This window comes from Trichoderma ghanense (genome assembly GCF_004382785.1).
Source record: "Trichoderma ghanense strain CCMA-1212 chromosome Unknown scaffold_1, whole genome shotgun sequence".
Taxonomy (NCBI): Eukaryota; Fungi; Ascomycota; class Sordariomycetes; order Hypocreales; family Hypocreaceae; genus Trichoderma; species Trichoderma ghanense.
Genome location: NW_027395664.1, coordinates 1,897,867 through 1,917,197, shown reverse-complemented (window position 1 = coordinate 1,917,197; position 19,331 = coordinate 1,897,867). Strand labels below are relative to the sequence as shown.

At 54.1% G+C, this 19,331-nt stretch overlaps 6 protein-coding genes across 6 annotated transcripts in view; 2 read left to right on the top strand and 4 right to left on the bottom strand.

Annotated features, from left to right (window-relative positions):
• CCMA1212_002022 (uncharacterized protein) overlaps positions 1-243 on the top strand; it is a gene marked incomplete at both ends in the record, with an annotated part of 907 nt that extends 664 nt beyond the window's left edge. Inside the window, one exon of the mRNA XM_073699425.1 lies at positions 102-243. Within this exon, the coding sequence (XP_073561827.1) occupies positions 102-243 (142 nt within the window). The remainder of the gene's footprint in view (positions 1-101) is intronic.
• An 844-nt stretch (positions 244-1,087) lies between these two features.
• On the bottom strand, positions 1,088-2,077 carry CCMA1212_002021 (uncharacterized protein; the record flags this gene model as incomplete). The annotated part of the gene is made up of 2 exons (XM_073699424.1): positions 1,088-1,677; positions 1,951-2,077. 2 exons carry the CDS (start codon positions 2,075-2,077, stop codon positions 1,088-1,090), a joined length of 717 nt encoding a protein of 238 aa, XP_073561826.1.
• A 1,106-nt stretch (positions 2,078-3,183) lies between these two features.
• CCMA1212_002019 (Acetate/butyrate-CoA ligase AAE7, peroxisomal) lies at positions 3,184-5,431 on the bottom strand (the record flags this gene model as incomplete). The annotated part of the gene is made up of 5 exons (XM_073699423.1): positions 3,184-3,845; positions 3,972-4,249; positions 4,318-4,598; positions 4,657-5,211; positions 5,423-5,431. 5 exons carry the CDS (start codon positions 5,429-5,431, stop codon positions 3,184-3,186), a joined length of 1,785 nt encoding a protein of 594 aa, XP_073562353.1.
• Positions 5,432-6,545: 1,114 nt separating this feature from the next.
• Positions 6,546-9,135, top strand: CCMA1212_002018 (Vacuolar protein sorting-associated protein 9b; the record flags this gene model as incomplete). Its single annotated transcript, XM_073699422.1, has 4 exons — positions 6,546-6,551; positions 6,791-7,110; positions 7,177-8,893; positions 8,950-9,135. 4 exons carry the CDS (start codon positions 6,546-6,548, stop codon positions 9,133-9,135), a joined length of 2,229 nt encoding a protein of 742 aa, XP_073562354.1.
• Positions 9,136-9,781: 646 nt separating this feature from the next.
• On the bottom strand, positions 9,782-12,719 carry CCMA1212_002017 (Low-affinity potassium transport protein; the record flags this gene model as incomplete). The annotated part of the gene is made up of 3 exons (XM_073699421.1): positions 9,782-10,741; positions 10,799-12,546; positions 12,620-12,719. 3 exons carry the CDS (start codon positions 12,717-12,719, stop codon positions 9,782-9,784), a joined length of 2,808 nt encoding a protein of 935 aa, XP_073562361.1.
• A 4,066-nt stretch (positions 12,720-16,785) lies between these two features.
• CCMA1212_002016 (putative DNA repair helicase ercc3) lies at positions 16,786-19,275 on the bottom strand (the record flags this gene model as incomplete). Its single annotated transcript, XM_073699420.1, has 1 exon — positions 16,786-19,275. One exon carries the CDS (start codon positions 19,273-19,275, stop codon positions 16,786-16,788), a length of 2,490 nt encoding a protein of 829 aa, XP_073562362.1.
• Positions 19,276-19,331: the final 56 nt, after the last annotated feature.

The following is a 19,331-nucleotide window of genomic DNA, read 5'->3' as shown; positions in this document are numbered from 1 at the left end:
AAAAAAAAAAAAAAAAAAAAAAAACAGTCAACCTTTTTTCTGTATCCTAACCAACTAAACCCCCCTGACCGATACAGTAAAAAGAAAAACCGAGTCACAAGGCAAAGGCTAGCCCCTCTCAATGGGGAAGCTGGAGAAGCGGAGGCGGGCGATCCGGACGGCTCCAAGCAGCTTAGCCCGGTGAACGGGGGTGAGGTGACAACGGTGATACTCCGAAGGGAGAGACACAAGACACACGATTGAGGCTTTTGCTGCTAGTCCTAGCTGACGGTACGTTGAGGGACGCTGAAGGGGGGAAAAGGGAAGGATTGAGGAGGTTGGAAAAGGTGAGAGACCGGGAGATGCGGTTATTAGTTCGAGTCATCGGGGAACGGCGGGAACAGAGTTGGTAGGACAGATAGACAGGAAGAAAGACGTGAATCTGCGGCTATTCAAGTTCTGGCAAGCCGACGGAGAGATTCAGCCGAGAGACCACGTGGGATAGTGTGCATGTTGTTGTCGAAAGGGAACTGCTTGCGAACGTGAAGACGAGTCGCCATACTGCAGCCGAGTGAAACATTACAGTTGGATGTTCCTTAACAACTCGAGGATGCACAGGACTATATAAGTTTCCGGTTCCGCAAAGGTATACGCTGGAGGTAGTATTTATGCATAATAAAGGCGGGAGTCAAAAGGGTCCTGGGTGGCGACTCAAAAGGTTGCGTCGATTTCCATCTGAACCTCTATATAGCCTCTGCTATCAAGTTACGCCTAAAGGCAAGGTGGCAGGCAGGTGGACAGACAACCACCTCCGGCCTCTTGTCTGCACAACAACGCCTGACCGGGAACAAACCAAAAACAGACAAAAGGTCAAACGAACAGACGAACAGAAGCGACAGCTCATATACAGACCGGACCATCCCAAACCATGCCAGACACCACATTACCCTAGAACACGACGGCGTATCGGTTTCCCCTTTTCGACAGCTTTTGTTGTTGTTGTTGTTGTACACACCATTCACTCCTCACCCATGCACTACTATACTTACTTACTCACTCACTCATTCACTCATGCACTCACACACCCCCAATGCAACTTGTGTGCCCGTCAAACCTCGTAATGCTTCCTCTTGCCCAGCTGCTGCAGCGCCGCCTCGTCCCCCTCGCTCAGCTCCATCTCCCCGCCGCCGTCCGAAAACTCGACAATCTCCCACTCGATGCTCGCCTGCCCGTCGCGCGACCGCTGCGCCCCGTAGCTCCGGCGCAGGCTGCCCAGGCGCGAGCCCTCAATCAGCGTCTCGAACCAGGGCACGCCGTACGACTGGCGCAGCGCGGCGCTCCGCTTGGCCTCCGTCGTCGTCGGTGTCGTCAGTGTCGTCGTCGCCGCCGTCGGGGGCTGCTCGACGTCGTCGTCGGGGATCAGGCCCAGGTCCTCGAGGTCGCGGATGTCCTCCCGCAGCAGGCTGCCCAGCGTCAGGTTGATGAAGTCGGCCTCGCTGCGCGGGTCCTCGGACCAGTACGACAGGGGCGTGCCGCAGAAGCCGCAGAAGTGGCGTTTGGAGTAGTCCTGGCTCGGGTGCGTGTAGACCCTGCGGATCATGGCGTGCGTCTCGTCGGGGAAGAAGGCGAATGTGGTGCTGTGGTACCATGACAGCGGCACCCGGATGTACGCGGCCAGAGGCGTCGCCAGGGGGATTTCTGTGGTTGCACACCCAATCGTCAGCTTCGGGGAGAAACAAACAAGCAGAGGAACAACCAGAGGCGAGGTCCAAGCTTCGTCGTGGTGATACACAGGTAGACAGATGGTGGGGTGAAGAAGTCCCGGATCGTCAACCAGACCGAATTCCACCTATCCTCCAACCCCAACCCCCTTCCATTTCTTCACCAAAACGACATCCCCCAAAACAAGCAGTAAAAAAAAAAAATCAGCAATTCAACACGCAAACAAAAGAAAAAGTATCAATCACTCACGATGCTGCGGCTCAGTGTTGAACAAGACCTGCGCTTCCTGAATGCCGTTCTCCGGAATAGCAATGATGTAACGATTCCGGCCGCACTGGCACCCGCCCCGCAGCGGCCGCGACCCGCTCAAGCTCATGATTGAAAGCTGAGAGAATGCTCAAGAGACGGAGAAGAGAGAGCGCGATGATGGAGAGCAGAGCAGACAGAGCGTCAATTGAAATCGGAGAGTCTTTTGTCGGTTCGTGTGGATTGGAATTGCCGTTTACAAAAACAAAAGTGATAAAACAACTAATGAGAGGTGCGGGAAGAGCAGGAAAATATCAAGCTCAGTTGATGGATGACGGGGATGCAGCGAAATGATGCTCGGATGATACGATGGCCGGGCGAGCCGCAAGCCATTATTGGCCCGCGCGGCAGCGCTGGATGGGGCTGGGCGCTGCACAAGGTCGAGAGGGTGCTGGAGCGTTCGCTGCTTTGCGCTGCGTTTCTAGAACCGATTTGCCTTCTTCCCTCTTCCCTCTTCCCCACTGCTTGGACAAGGGGGAACTTCGTTGTTGCATCAAGATACATTCATAGCAGGCAGGTCAGCAGATGCGAGATGCAGCATGATGATGCCATGATCCAATAGACGCCGCCATGTCGTTGTACCTATTGAAACTACCCGATACCGAGAGAGGGTCAGAAATTGTACGACAAGAGAGCAAAAAAAAAAAAAAAAAAAAAAAAAGAGGGCAAAAAGAGGGCAAAAAAAGCTTAGTCGAGCCGGGAGTCGAACCCGGGTCTGTCGCGCGCTCCGCATCTTCTGGCGAACATGTGAAGCGACTGTACTAACCGTTATACGACTCGACCTTTCGCTTGTTGAACGGCTTCAATGTTTGTGCTATAAAGCAAGTCACCACATGATGAGACACGCCTACAAATCTCCCCATCTTCATTCTTCTTACCCTTGACTGCATAACCATTGACCAATTTGCACACAATTCTCGAGGGCTTTCATTTGTTTGTTCGAACAAAAGTTGACTCACAAGATAAGAGTAGATATTTGTCCAATCGGCACCAAGGCTCCCTTTTGCACCGACAGATTGGCTCAGTAACAGCATTCGCTATGCCCAACCCTCTCAAAGAGCCCATTGCATATATGAGGTAGGTATCCAGACGCTACATAGCAATTGAACGGTGACCGGTTACGCTCTGTTATCCAAAAAAACAAGCATACGCCGCTCATCTACTTGACCATTCCTCCTACTCCTTGCGCCCAGTCTTGGCCCATTCTCGCAGGACATTCTTCTTAATCTTGCCGGTGCTCGTCTTGGGCAGCTCATCCACAATCTCAACCTCTCTCGGCACCATAAACTTGCTAATGTTGCTCTGGTGCTTGGCCCAGTTAATCACGTCCTCGCCAACCAGGCTCTTGCCCTCCTTGACCGTAATGTACGCCTTGGGCCGCTCGCCCCAGTGAGAGTCCGGAACAGACACCACGCCGGCCTCGAGAACGTCGGGGTGCTCGACCAACATGCTCTCCAGGGCCACCGAGGAGATGTTCTCACCGCCAGAGATGATAATGTCCTTGGCCCGATCCAGAATCTGAGCGCTGCCATCAGGGTGCCAGACTGCCAAGTCGCCGGAATGCAGCCCGCCTCCCTCAAACAGCTTCCGCGTGGCCTCGGGATCCTTGTAGTACTCCTTGGCGCAGATGTTTCCAAAGAAGACAATCTCGCCAATCTCTTTGCCGTTCTTCTCCACGTCGACCAGCACTCCGCCGGGCTGATCGGGCTTGACAATTCGGATGGGAAGGCTGGTGATGAAGCCGTGGCCCTGGCGAGCCATCTTGGCGAACTTTTCGTGTGGAGGCAGGTTATCCCACTCTGGCAACACGTAGCATTTCGTGAGGGGGCCATACGTCTCTGTCATCTAGTGAGCATCGAGTCAAGATTAACTGTTCAATGACGCTTACCTGTCATGCCATACACATGGACGGGGATGAGGTTCAAGTTGGTCTATGAATCTGGTTAGCCGGGCGATGTATTTACCAAGTTCGAATCTTTCTTTGGAAGCACTTGCCATTTGCTCAAAGAGATGGGCACTTGGCGGGCTGGCGGCAACCGTTACTCGGCACTCGTGCGGGAGCTTCTCCGCCTCTTTTGATGCCACCAGGAGCGTATTGACGGTAGGGGCCGCATTGAAGTGAGTGATGCGCAACTCCTTCAACAGCTTCCAGATGAGGGGGTAGTCAATCTTTCGCAGACAGACATTCAAGCCGCGTACTGCGACAACAGCCCATGGAAATGTCCAGCCCATGGCATGGAACCTTTGGCAGAACAACAATGGTTAGCCTTTGGAAGATGAGCATATGATAAGATTACCGGCTTAACATACATGGGAAGTGTCCAGAGGTACTTGCAGCGGCCCTGGTTAAGCCCAGACTCGATTATGTTGGCCATGCAGGCAAGATACGCCCCTCGGTTGGTAAAGACAACTCCCTTGGGCCGAGACGTGGTGCCGGAGGTGAAGGGGATGGCGATCATGTCATCCTCGTTGGTTGCATGTGATTGGAGACCGGCCCAGCCTGCATTGCCATTGGAGCGATCATATGTGAGTCCCTCCAGCACGGCTTCGTCAAAGGGGCCGCATAGCTGGCCTTCTGTGGCGTCGGTGTCCTGAGTTCGGGTCATCCAGTCAGTTTTCGTCCCTGACACGAAGAGAGACAAGGCCTACCGAGTCAATGATCAAGGGCACCTTTGGGTGCTTCGCCTTGAACGAATCCAACAAATGGACAAACTCGGCATCGACAATGATGCTGTCGACCTCGGCAAACTCAAAGATGTAGGCAATGTCGTCGGGCTTCAGCCGGTAGTTTGCCGGCACAATCACGGCCCCCGCCGCCGGAATGCCGTAGATGGCCTCGAGGAAAGCCGGCGTGTTGGGCGCGAGGATGCCAACGCGCCTCAGGTCGTGCTTCTTGAGGTAATAGGCCAAGCCTCTGGCGCGGTCGGCGAATTCCTGGTAGGAGCGGCGCAGGATGGCGCCGTTGGAGGTGATGTGGTAGATGGCCTCGGCATTGGGCTCAATGGACGCGGCGCGCTCGAGGAAGAAGGTGGGCGACAGGTGGTGGATGTGAGGAGGCGTGGGCTGATGGGGGATGAGATGGCCGAGGATGGAGCGGATGCGAGACGGCGGTCCAGACATGATGAGAAAGTGAGAGAAGCTTCTGGAGAGAAGCCTTGAACTCGGATAAGGACAGGGGCACTGATGAGAGTCCCGCAGCTGAGACTGAAAGGAGGGATGGAGGAGAGGGAGAAAGAGAGGGGAGAGAAGGTGTTATGAAGAGGAGAATCGAAGCAGTGCGTGTCTAGGCATACGATCAAACTGCTGAGACACTGCAAGACGACTCTTGAACTGTCAAAGGAAGAAAGAAAGAAGAAGAAAAAAAAGGGAGGGAAAGGAGAAGAGGGAGGGAAGCCGGCCAGCGTCTTAAACAGACTTGGACCATCGCCAGCTTGCCCTCGGTTCAAAGGCACCGGCTCCGGAGCGCGGCTCTCAGTGTCTGGCGATGCGACTCGCGGGCCGGGACGGCTAATAGACCTCCAGGGCTCCAGCGTGCCTGGTTTAGCGCTAGAGGGAGCGCTAAAGCCGCTGGACCATGGGGGAGAATCTGGGGACTCCTCCGCATTTTCTCGGCAATGTCTGTTTGTGATACGTAGTAGGTACCTTATGGGCGATAACAGGAGCCAATGAGACTGCTCCTGTTTCTTCCGCCTGAGTAATACGTTGCTGGTCATACCTATGAACTATGGATTGAATGCCACGAAAGTGCATTTGTATCATTGTTCTCAACAAGAGTGGCACAAACTGCCCAATCGAGATGACGGTGAGATTGAGTTGTTTGCTTGCATGCTGTGGCGCTTCGAGCTCCCTGGAGGCACCTTGGTGGCTCATTGTCGCCGATCATGTCACCGTCTGGCCGAGGGCGATCCGATGCAGGACGAAACGGTCCAAGATGCGACACTGACCACTTGAATAACATTTTAATTGCTGCTTTGTCCATTTTTCCTTCTTGTCCCACTCTCACTCGTTGTTCCAAATGATATTGATGATGTATGTTTGCGCCGTATAGGTAAGGTACCTAGCCTTCGACACTCAAGGTGTTCAAGGAGCTAAGTACAAGGGACCGGATCAGGGATGCCTGCGTACCTTATCGATAAGCCGAGAGATAACAGTGGAGGCGCCGCATCTGAGCTTCAACTCCAAAACCGTCTCTATTCCCTCCCAATCTTACCAACACAGCTGTCGTCATCTCACCAGCTAATCCAAGTGCGGCCGCGTCCATTTTGCACTGCGTCTCCTCTCCGCTCTCTTCTCTGCACCTTTTACGCCCCAACGTTAGCATATTACTTCAATCTCCACCGCCGCATCTCCCAATTGGAAGCCGTCATTCGACGCTTTCCCTCCGCCATTTAGCATCCATCTCTACCTGTCTGCCTTATCTTACCCATCCTCTGCCCAAGAACTCCAGTCTTGACAGCTTCCGCTACTTCGACCCATGCTCTTCGAGCAATAATCTCTCGTTACAATCGCATTCGCATTACGGTCTACCCAGAAGCCCGATGATTGTACCTTGGACGCATACCTATCCTATCAAGTACGTGCCCTGCAAGTGTGGTCGCAGTTGAAACCCCTCCATCGGCCCCTGGCAGCGCAACCGGCTGCTTCAGCCCAAGGTCCCCCCTTTGATTTCCAGGAGAGTACCTGGCGGGTGCTCCTCAATGTACCATCTCCTTTAAACTACTATACTGCGTATCTCCATCACAGTCCTCAAGCCGCAGAAGCTTATCATTACACCAATAGCTAGCTCTTCACCGTCTTGCGGCTCATGGCTTCTCAGCAACCCACCGACGCTCCCTCACCAGCTCGACCAACTCCAGAGAGAGTCTCCTCCTACTCGCACCAGCCGAACACGACCACTGCAGCCGGCATCGAACCCCCCAAGAGAGCGCATACGTTCCACTCCGCAACACCCTCCGAGAAGCTTGGAGCTGCCGGAACTGACGCCGAGGCTCCCGATACGTTTGACACCGCCGACGATTCCGACAATGAAGAGCTCCCCGAAATCACGCGAGCTTCGATCGAGCTTGACGATCTCCCGATCGAGCTCATTACCTTGACCGATAGGTGAGGCGATGGATGGATGCTACACTCAGTTCAATCCCGAGTCCTTGTCTGACCGACTTGTTGCAGCTTCGTTGAGTCGCTCTCTGCCAAGGTCCACTCCACTCCGCCGAATATTGCCAAGCTATCGCAACTGTTCCAAGAGTTCTATGCCCAGGCCTCCTCTCACATCGCTACACACGTTAGCGCCCTTGCTTCCCGTCAGAGCCGCGAGACTTTCCAGCCTCCGCCACCATCGTCCTCCGTCGCCAGCCGCCTTCGGTCGAAAGCAGCCTCGTTAGGCTCGAAGGATAAATCAAAAACCGAAAATGAACAGCAGATGATCACACCCGAAGAACTAGCAAGTCGCAAGAAAGCAAGACGAGCTCTGGAGGTGAAGCGAAGCTTGCTCGAAGAGGCCGTGGAAAGGAGACTGTGCGAGGGTATCTACGAGCGCATCTACCGCCACAGGAGTACGCAGGATGAAGCTCAGGATGCGAAGCTGAGATCCAAAACCGCCGCGTTGTCCCTTGTGGGCATCGGGCCTTCAGATCTGGGGATAGACCTAGGTGAGGCGGACGCGGAAAAAGAAAAGTCAACGGCCGAGAAGACGGAGATCATCCGTGCTCGGCTCGAGCCCGCAAGAAAAGAGTTGATTCGAATGGCGGAGTCAAGATACCCTCTTGGCAAATTGAATCGCCTCAAGGCTGCACACAAGAGCATCGTCGATACGCTGGCGCAGTTTCATCCTTCGGCTTCCGCGGACGAAATCATGCCGATGCTCATCTACACACTCATCACGCTGCCCCCAGAGCATCTTCACGTCATCAGCGACCTCCACTTCATCCAAAACTTCCGTTGGGAGCAGAAGCTGACGGGCGAGGAGGCCTACTGCTTGACAAACCTCGAGGCTGCCATCAGTTTCCTGCAGACTGTCGACCTTGCCACACTCAGGGAGGATGAGAGCCCATCAGGGCCCGTCAAGGCACCCGGTCAACCTGCGACTCCCAGAGTAGAGACATTTCCGCCGGCGTACTCTCAGGGGCTGACGACCTCGCCGCAGAGTACTGCTGCTGTCAACACTGAAAACGCCACAGCCTCAAAGCCCGACGCATCGTCTTCAAGCCTCAAGCCGGCGACGACTGCTAAGAACAGAAGATTGAGTGACTTGGTCAACACCCCAGCACAGGCGTTTGGCGCCGCCAGCGACGCCGTTTTCACAACGGCCGACCAAGGCCTCAAGACCATCTCTAACAGCCTAGGCGAGAGCTACAGCTTCCTCCTCGGCAAGCTTAAAGAGCGCCAGGAGGACCCCAAGGAGCCCATAGCCGTCCCCAAGACCCTTGACGAAGCTCGCAAGCTCGTGAGCACGCCGCCTCCGGAAGACGAAGACAGCACCATATCTATAGCTACGCCGGAACCAGACCAGGCCAAACCCCAGAGCGGGCGTCGGGACGAGCGCGTATTGAGCATCATCGGCGGCCGCCGTGACCGCAGCACAGACAGCACCCGCAGCGGCCGCAGCGCGAGTTCCTCGAAGAAAGTGCTCTTCGCAGAGGACCCAAAGGCCGCGGCCGCTGCTCCCGTGCCGGCGGCGCCGGCCAGCCCGGCCATGCTGGATCAGATGCGCAACCTGAGCAATACCTTCAACCCCATGGCACGCCTTTCCGGCATCAGCTTGGTCCGAGGGTTCGGCCGAAGCGCATCCGGGCCTGTGAACCCTCCTGCCAAGGACCCAAAGGACAACAAGGACGCAAAAGACTCCAAAGATGCCGTGAAACCAACTGACGGCGGCGACTTGGCAACAGTAAGCCTCCATAACGGGGCCCCCCTTCTTTAAAATTACTGACCTGAGCTATAAAGGCCTTCCCTGACATCGCAGCCGTCCTCCCGCCAAAAGAACCACCCAAGATCCCTCCTCCAAACAAGCGCTTCATGGAGCTCCAGAATCCGGGCGACTTGCGCCTCAGCGAGGTCCTCGATCTCCTCAAAGACTACCGTCGGCTTGCCGGCGCGTTGAAGACTATGGGCGCCTTTGAGGACAAATAAAGCAAGACGGCGCTTTTTCTTCTTCTTCTTCTTCTTCTTCTTCTTCTTTTTCTTCTTCTTCTTCTTTTTCTTCTTCTTCTCGTGCAGCCTTGGCCTAATCTACCTTACACTGACTGGGGTTTTCTCTAGAGTTTCCACCGACATTTTGGATAAACGATTTTGCTTCAATTTTCCTTGTCTCTCTTTCCCTTGGTTTTTGGAGCTACAAGTAGACGGGCAACAGTGGCGAACTCTGCATGGCTTCATTCATTAGAGGGCAACCACGGATAGACAGCATTTCGGCGTTTACAGGCGTCACAGCGGAATAAGAACTTGACTTTGCCAAATATCGTGTTCGTTCGTGTCTAGGTTTTTCACAAGCACCAATAATTACATCCGACCAACTTCCCGCTATGATGAAATTGTTGATAACACCTATCACTCCAACCATGAGCGTGCGCACGCACACAAGCTATCGCCCGACGAGGCTCCTGTTTTCGCCACCCATAGCCAGGCGTATCATCCTAGAACAAAATGAGGAAACAATGAAACAAAAGGAAAATAGAGTTAAATCAGCAACTGAACATGTACATTGGTAACAGAGCCATTCTTGGGCCATCGTTGGAGACGGAGTAAAAGCAGGTCTATTTCAAGTCCACGGATTTCTCTAGAAAGCAGAAGATTCAATCTGCCGCGCTTTGTGTGGAAACTCGTAGCTGGACATGTGTCGCAGCTCGTCGTCTTCCTCTATCCGAGGCTGTAGGTGGGCGCTTGAGGGTTCTGGTATAGCGCCAGTAACGTCCACGGACCGGCTCCTCTGATGTCCCTCGACTGATCTTCCCCTTGGACGGATGACCTCTTCGGGAACGACGGGGCCAGGATGCAGCAATTGCGTTATAAGGCTACTGTTAGCCCGCTCGCGACTCCTGCTGCGGCTGCGTCCTGTAGTCGCCTGGCGCTGCAGGCCCGTGGTGGCGCCAGTAGATGCGACAGTGTTTGTCCGAGCAAGGGCGGCCTCGGACTCCTCTTGTTCCCTCTTCAAACGGGCTTCGCTCGGAAGGATGACAGCGCGATCGAGGCCATACGGTAGCCCACGATGTCGACCACGAATCTGCATAGCCACGATGATGAGCTTCCCAGGAACCGAGAACTGGGAGCAGAGAGACGCATTGACGCCAGGTACGCCCATGCTGAGGCCGACGGTTCCATAAGCACTGACGATTTCGAAGAGGACAGCGAACAAGTCGAACCGGCCCCCAACAATCTTGCCGCCCTCGGTGATGGCGAGGAGGAAGAAGCCCAGAAATACGTACCACAAGTCGAAAGAGAGTTGGCGTCGCAAGTGAGTACCGACATAACCAAGAGCGCTTGCTCCGGAATCATCATCGTTGCTTTGGTCAGGATACACGCCTAGAGATCTCTCCTCGTAGACGTTGGTTCGTCGAATGGAAATGGCGATGGGAAAGACGGATATATACATCATTATCATATACAAAACCGGCATGGCAGGGTGCAGGTCAGACATGTTGACGGCCGAGAAGCCGGCTGTTCGGGTCGACGCAGCTTGAAAGAGGCCAATGACAACACGGTTCCTCAGAGGGAACTTGGTGATGGGTTCTGCGCCAAGCTAGGAGAAGTCAGCATTAAAGGTCAGTGGCACAGGCCCGGGTGAATGCAAACTCACATCGAGGACGATGAAAAACACAAGGTCTATAACGTTGAGCAAGACGAGAATCCAAAACAGCCACCAGTTTGCATTCGACGGGAAAAGCAACGTAAAGCATCGACGGGGATGGTCAAGCAAGAATCGAAACTCTTCCCAAAGGCCAGAGCCTCTGGAGGTGAACTTGGAGGCAACCCATATCATGAAGCGCAGCATGACAGGGAAGCCGGTGTTTCCAATGATGATGAAAAACCACATGGCCATCAAAACCCATTCGGAGGTAGCAAACGAGTTCATGCTGTCCGCGGTCAGGGTAAATCCCACGTCATTGAAGGCCATGTTGGCGGTCCAGAACGCCCACCAGGTCTTGCCGATAGCATCCTCCGCAAGGATGTTTCCGTAATGTTGGTTGGCAAGGATGTATGGGAGCAGACAGACGACGGCCAAGAGGGAGAAGACGAAGAAGTAGAACAAGAGCACAATGGCCAGAGTTCTAAGCGCCCGATACTCAATGCCGCCGAGTTCCTCACGCTGTTCGAGGGTCAAGCCAAGAAAGTTTGAGTTACGTCCCATGGTGGGCGTGTAGCTGAGATACGGCATGTCGTCAACTTTTTCTCGGGTCAAGACGGAGCGAAGAGTGTCCATGGTCTTGGTTCGCACCGGGCGTGGATTTGGAGTCCTCGACCTGTGTCTGGATTCGCTGTCTTCGTGCAGTTTGTCTTGTGAGCGGTTGAACATGCGCGGCTTTCGGAACCTCAGAGTATCCAGGGTACTACCGACGGCTCTAGCGTCTTCTTTGAGTTCGTCTCGCCTGTGATGCTCGGGCTCAGCAATGGTAATGGTGGGCTGTCGCCCATGAATACCATTGGACTCGCCATTGCGGGAATCGGCAGTGGTCTGGCGACCGATTGGCCTGTCTTCGTCGTCCTGCTGGTCGTCCTCTTCGAGCCGCCGAGGGCCCAATCCTCTTTCGGTTTCCCGCGGCCCAGGAATCCGAAGCACTTCGTTGTCTTGGTTTCTCTGCCTCTCAAGGATGGCAATGTGTTCCGCGTTGGATCGTCGCTGAGGAAACTTGGTAGGGTCACTGCCGACGCCGTCACTTCTCTTAACGGTGTCGGCAAACGTGATTGCTGTTGTAAGTGGATTGTTCTCTGGCCGACCGCCGGATGCAGAGCTATTCTCCTCGGGGGTTGCCTGCGAATTGTCTTTCTGACGGGGCTGATCAAGAGGACTGACATCGTCAAGGTCATCGCCCTTGTGCAGGTCGTCGGACACTGTGGTCGTATCACTCTCATCGCTTCTGCCAACGGGCTTGGGGTCGGCCTCTGGGATCTTATCCAAAAGAATGCCGTCATTTGTGATTCGGTTCGTCCTCTCGTCGCCCCGCGGCACAATAGTGATGTGCCTCCCGTTCACACCTTGACCGTTTTCAAGTTGACTCAGGTCATTTCGTGCCTTTGACTTTGACTTGCTAAGCGTTCGGCGACGCAGTCGGGCTTCCTGGACCCAGTGCTGAAACCGCTTCTCAAACCAGTACAGCCTGAGGAACACGACGCATGTGTGTAGTGTGATGGGATTAGAGAGTAAAGCAAAGGTGTAAATCCAGGACTGTTGGAATCCGTTGAGGTTGTTGAGATCCACAGGGTTGAGTCCAGCTTGGGTATTTGCACCACTGCCGAACATGAGAGCATCTATAAAGTGAAGCTTTCCCTTACCGCCGGCATATATGAGGACAGAAGAAAGCAGTGTTGCAAAGATAATCCAAAAGTCTAGGAGCGCAACAGTCAGGATGGATGTGCTCAAGATGGGATAAGAGGCGTCAAAGAAACAAGCGTTACTCACAATGGACAGTGATGAAGTTGAAATGAGGTGTCTTTGACACAAAAGCGGGTTTAGCACCCTTGAGTTGCGCCGCTATAAAGGCGCGAGTGTCGTCCAACATCTTATCCAGGAGGATGGAGAGAAGCTCCAGATATAAGAGGTAGATGCAGACGGCTGCTCTCAGGAAAAAAAAAATGGGAGGATTCAACTCCGGCTGCGCCAGATGAAACGCAATGCAAGTCAAGATAAGATTGTGAAGCTGGCAAACAGCGTATGTGCGCGAGCGAGGGGGGTATTGTTGGCAAGATGAGATTTTCTTGCACCAGCTGAAGATGGAAAACGAGGTTCGGTTTGCGTCGTACTAGGCGTGAGTCCAATCGAAGGACATCACAAGCGATATAACGCAAAAAGTCATGATCGAGGGCAATGCAAGTGGCGAGATGTGACTATCGTGAGGCGACCATGTCTGGTCAGGGTGTAGCAAAGCTCGTAATGTCAGGGAAGGTGCCCGATGAGCGAACAGCTGTGCGAGCCTGTGGCGGAAGAGGAGCAAGGAGGCCTAGGCCGGTTTGATATCAACAGCTTATCAGGAGGGCCACAGCTATAAAGCACTCGTGCTGGTAGTAGCAGTGCTGACGGGCTTTATGCTTGCAAGGAAGCTGTGGTCTGTGGCAGCGAACAGGACCAGGATGGCGCTGATACGGCTGAGAGATTGGCGAGAAGGAAGAATCGTAATTGGCGACTCCTCTTGCGAATTGGCCAGTCGTGCCTCCGACTTGTTGCAAGACTGGTATGCGGACGCCTGGACGACTCGTTTCAATCTATTGGAGGGGGGTTGCTATCGTCCCAAGACACAATCCCACGCGGCTGTCAAGATGGTGCAAGCCGGGCAAAAGACGGTGAAGCCGCTGGAAGACGAAGAATCACCAGTGCAATGATAGTTGATGCAAAGGTGGGCAAGTTCTGCTGCAAACGTCGGCAGCACAAAAAAAAAGGAAAAAAAAAAATAAATAAAAAAAACAGGGAGCCGGGATCCCCTTTCTCGCAGAGGGCCCGCGGGCTGATGTGATGCGCAGGCTCGTGGTTGCAAGGCGCCCTCGTCTAGGTAGGACCTGGGAGTTGTCTGCCGGGGTCTCGCTGGGTGTAATTCGCGTTTCTCTGTACCAGAGGGTAAGGTACTATATGTGCCTGTCCTGTTGTGCCGCGTTACGCTGCGTTACGATACGCTGCGTGTGTGTAGTATCCCTCTGTAGCACCCGACAATCCTGTGCAGCAGCAGCGTCGACAGAGCACCAGCTGCAAGGTCTCCGTACTTGTACCGTCAGAGCAGCAGCGCGATTGTGCTGTGCAGCGAGCACCGCAACTGGCAGCTGAGTGATGCCGGGCGTCGCTGGACGAATTCCCGCGGCTGCGGCAAGATGCCAAGCCCCTTTGGCGGCGATTGGCGGTACGGAGCACGGCGAGCCAAGGATGGATGGAGCACAGCCAGACGCAGACGGGTCGAGACGCGCCGCCGCCTGCGAGCGTTTGGCGTGTTTGTTCGTTTCGAAACGCCGTGTCTTTCGAATTCTGCGGGGGAGTTTGATGGGAGGTGGAAGCTTGAAGATGGACAGAAAGTTGGGAGAAGAGAGAGAAAAGAAGTCGAAGCCTCTCCCACTGCCTCTCTCACTCTGGTTCTCTGCTAGGCAAGAACAGGGAAGGGGGCAACAGCACGAATCGACGACCTGCGCCTTCGTGCGACCTGCTCGCTGCTGCCGATTTTTTTGCGCCTCTCCGCTGGTTCTTTCCAAGCCCGACCAGAAACCAGAACGGGGCCCAATCATGCCAGGACAGGCTTAGCAGGAAGCTTAGCCCCAGCGTACTTTTTTGCATTTTCCTGCGTATTTTCTGTGACTGGGAAGGTGCAAGGAGGCTAGAACGACTTTGAGCCCCCACATACGTCAGTCCAGCCCAAGTGCATGGCTGGATGAATGGAAGGAAGTCCATGCGCGTAACTCGCGTACTGGGGACGGAGTAGCGCCTGTTACGTCGTGGCCGGACCGCTGCTGCGGGACTCTAACAGCAGTACCTTACCCAGAGGCAGCAGGGGCAACTGCATGTCTGCGGAATCCAAGATGCTTCCATGAGCTCATTCATCCTCGTCTCTCTCTTCCGCCAAAAATCAACAGCAGTCTCGCTCATACCATGTTATTCCATCTACAACTCAACTTCAATCATACGATCAAACAAAAATCAATCAAAACATGTGATCCAATTGATGAACCGTCTCGCACAGCGCCCCCCCGACCACACGCACATTTCCACCAAACCAACATGATTAGCTCTTTGACGGCAATTCAGCGCCAGCCACGCGTGTTCCAGCTCGACATTGGGCTCCCCCTAGGAAAGAAGCGTGAGCCAACGCCGAACAATGCCGCTCACATGGAGGCTTGTTGGAGGCCCTCTCTCCTTCTCAAAGCGTGGTTTGATTTCCGATGGAGAAAAAATGCCCTTGTTCCATACTTCCAGGTTCATCACTGCCGAGCGGTAATACAACGCGTTTGACGGACATGCCGCACTGCCGGGATGATGGACTCTTCCACTACGATTCCACTCGGTGCTCCGTATAATGATACATCATTTATAGCATTACTTCGAGCTCACTCAGCAGCCATTCACCAGTTTATACCATCGACACAGACGAGAAAAATAACACTAACCAAAATCCTATAGCCGAGGAATCCAGGCCTTTGCCATCTTATCAACCCCCGGCCCAAATCAATGCATCACCAGCATCAGCAATTAGGCATCATCACCCAAAACCGCCAGCAATGATGTCACCGCCCTTTATCCTCCGGCGCTCATGCACAGCCGCCGATCCCCCAACTTCCAATCCATACCTTAGCCGCGCAACAATCTCTCCGACTGCGACACTTCTATTCTTTCCATTTTTGCTCTTCTTCTCTTTTCTTTGATTCCCCCAGCCTTCCATTCCGTCTTGCCATTCACTCCTTGTCCCTCCCCGGCCGGATGCAAGATCCGTCCAGAAAAGGCCCGTGGTTTCGCACGGACGTTCAACAAGTGAACTGCAACCCTCCCACTTTGAAGGAAAGTGGTCGTGTAACAGCCGTAACGTGGACACGACGACTAATACCGTAATACCGGTCCTGGGTCAATCATAAATAGGCAGCAGATAAGGCAGGGGCGATCCCAATGCAAAGGCACGATTCATTCCTATTTCTGTGAAACCCACCAAGTGCTGCACAAGACAAACAGAAAATAGTATCAGAAGATGCATTTCCCTCAATACAAGAACCTGATATATTACGCTTTAACATCATCCCTCCCTCGATCCAATGCTCCGCAACTACGGTGCATTGGACACCTGATAATGTCTATACCTGCCATCCGCTCCGCTGGTGCAACACCCCCACGAGGCAACATACCGGCCGCCAACAACAACTCACAAAAGCACACGCCAACAATGCTGTGCCAAGTCGAATATTGACGGTTATCGTTAGCAAAGCCTTGCACCGCATATGCTTCTTCTCCCAAGAATGCCCGACGCAAAGCACCCCATGAGTAGTTCAGCCAAGTCATTCCAACCTTCCTACGCATGCACCTTTCCCCCCCCTTCGATCTAAAGACTGAAAGTTGTTTGCTTAGACGCCGCCGATTTCGCAGTTTTACTTCCTACCTGTCGTGAAATACTTCTCCTCACTGTCAGCCCCAATAACCCCCTCCATCTGCCGACGGCCCCCCATACCGATCAACATACGATGGCTGTCACGAGACGCTCACCGAATGAACGCATGCAGCCCAAATCACTCGCGAGCGGATCTGTGTTTCATTGATACTATTATTTGTATTAAATGCTGCCCATCATCAGATAATGCTGTGAGAACCCCATAAACTCGGCGCCGTAAGTACAATCTTTCGCCATTGGTGTATAATTTAAGGATAACGCCGTCCACCAAGAAGGAACCCTTTTTGCTTTGCGTCCCTGCGAAGCCCCCCCGATGAATATGTATATATGCCCCGTAACGCCTTTCCCAAATCAACAATTGGTACTGTAGAGCCATCCAATCGGTACCGTTGAAACAAACTGAGGAATAAAAAACAAAGCAAAACAAACACCGAGCGTGAGAAAAAGGACTTCTAGGAACGCGGCAAGGGAGAAGAAAGAGCAAGCCTCGACAAAGGTCGCCTTAGCCCAAGGCAGCGCGCCGGGCGTTCTCCCGGCCAATCTTCTTGAAGAACGCACTGCTCTCCTTCTTCCCCTTTTTGACATTCATCTTCTTGTTCTGCTCAATGTATGCCATGTCTTGGCCGCCGCTGAGCTCGCCCAGAGTGCCTGCCGTGCGGCGAGCAGCTCCCTTCTTCTTCTTCCGACCCATCGTTCCACTGTGGAACAAGTCGTCCGTAATGTCTTCATCGTCCATCGTCTCGTTCTCGACCAGCACCTTCTGCAGCAGCTCGCGGCGCTCAGCAGCGGTTGCAAAGGCCAGGCCAGGCGTTTTCTCAATGTTTGCCAGCTGGGTGATAACCTTGAAGGCGTAACCTTGGTCAACCAAGAAGGCCTGCCGCTTCGACGAAAAGTACATTTCCTGCGTATCTTTGGAGACGAGCGAGTAGAAAAAGGCATTGAAGCCCTCGTCGTTCCTGCGCTTGGCCCGCAGAATGCGGCCCAGTCTCTGCGCCTCTTGACGTCGGGAACCGTAATGCGATGAGATTTGAATCAAGCACGTGGCCTCGGGCAAATCCAACGACGTGTCTCCAATCTTGGACAGGAACAGAGTGTTGACCTGGGGGTTGTGCTGAAAGTTTTCCAACACCTGCAAACGTTCCGCCTGACCAGTTCCGCCGTAGATGAAAGCTTTACCCAACTTCAACGCGTACGCCTTCAGAGCGTACACGTTGTCTGAGAAGACAATGATCTTGTCGCCTCGAGATTCGTGATAGTTGATCAGGTACTGACAGGCTTGGAACTTGCGCGGGTTCATGATGTAGAGCAGGTTCTTCTTGCGCGATGGCGCCCGAAGATACTCGTCGTAGAACTCGGTGGGCATGGGGCACCAGACTTCGGCGCACTGCACCCGGGCAATGTGGCCTTGCTTGGACAGCTCCATCCAGTTGGCCTCGAAGAGCTTGGGCCCGATGAGGAAGTTGAGGTCGGAAATCTTGTCGTCCTCTCTAAGCAGCGTGGCTGTCAAACCCAGTTTGGAATGCGTTTTGATGGACGAGGTGACTTTTCGGAAAATGTTGGCGGGCACGACATGCACCTCGTCCAGAAGCATCAGACCCCATTCTCGCCCGGTGAGGAACTTCATCATCTTCTCGGCATCGTACGATCGGGCTCTGGATTGTGTGACCATGGAGTAGGTGGTGACGATGATGCCCGTGCTTCCCGTGAAGACGCTGTTCTTGGAGTCCGAAGTGAAGGCGACGATGTCGTCCGGGTTGATGTTGGACCATTTCAAGAACTCGTTTCGCCACTGCACCACGGACATGGAACTGGTGCACAGCACAATGACGCCCTTCTTGATCGTGCATGCCGCGGTGATGCCCACCAGCGTCTTTCCAGCACCGCAGGGCAACACGATGAGGCCGCTCTTGGCACGTCCGTTTCCAAACATTTTGCTAAGGCTCTTCTCCTGATATGGGCGGATCTGCGTTCCGGGCTTGAGGTCAATGTCCAGCGTCGCGTTGACCTCATCTCGTCGGAAGTCGTACTCTTCGAGGACCGGGAATCCCAGGTTGAGGCATTCCTTCTGCACCGTCTCAACGTCCTTGTCGGCAATCTCAAAGGCGTGAGTCACCTCTTGGTCATCGTCATCCTCCTCGCCGAGCCGAGGCCCTATTTCACTTGCCGGCAAGGCTGACTGGCCGTCGCCCGACGGGTCGCCGTTCGCTGGCTGCAGCCCATTCGCCTGCTTGGCACCTGCGGCATTCTTCGTACCGGGGATGACGAGGCTGCCGAGCTTGGGCGCGGCCGACGTAGTGATTTCCTCCGTTCCTTGGACACGGAGTGGGCCAATCTTGGGATTCTTGAGCAGCATCTGCAGCATATTGGGATCCGGGCTCTCGACGTAGTACTTGGTGTTCTTCAAAACGAGCTTGACCTTGCCGTAGCTCTGGGTGCAGCTCTCGATGAAGGACTGGATCTCCTCCGGCAGCGGCGTCTTGAGAAAGCGATCGAGGGTGTTGATGATGTCCTTGGGCGACAGGCCCACGGAAACCGCGGCATATAGACTGTGCGTAGTAAGGGCATATTCATGCATGAACGTCGGGCGAGACAGAGGCTCTGCAATGGTGATGAGGAAGTCTTGAGCCTGCTCCGCCAGCGGATTAAAGCTCTCCAGGATGATCCTCCCTTTCTGAGGATCAATCCAGAGCGGCCGATTCCTGTGATCCTTCTTGAGCTCGAGGTACGAGAAATCGTTGTTGCCGAAAATGTGCGGGAGCGGCTCCCGGATGTGGTGCTTCTTCTGATATCGCCCCAGCGAGAAGCGATCTATGTTCTTGTCAATCTCCTGCTCCAGCTCCTCGTCGACGGGCGCATCGTCGTCTTCCACCACTTCATCGCCGCTATCGATGCTGCGGGGAGTTGTGCCCCCAGGCGTGGATATACGTGAAGATCGGCCAGCCTTGAGTCCTCCCTGCGTGGCGCTGGTGCCTGCCTTTCGCTTCGGAGGCATCGTGAGTTTCTGATGTGAAGATGTGAAGGATTCAAGAGATATTGTCTGCGGGAAGC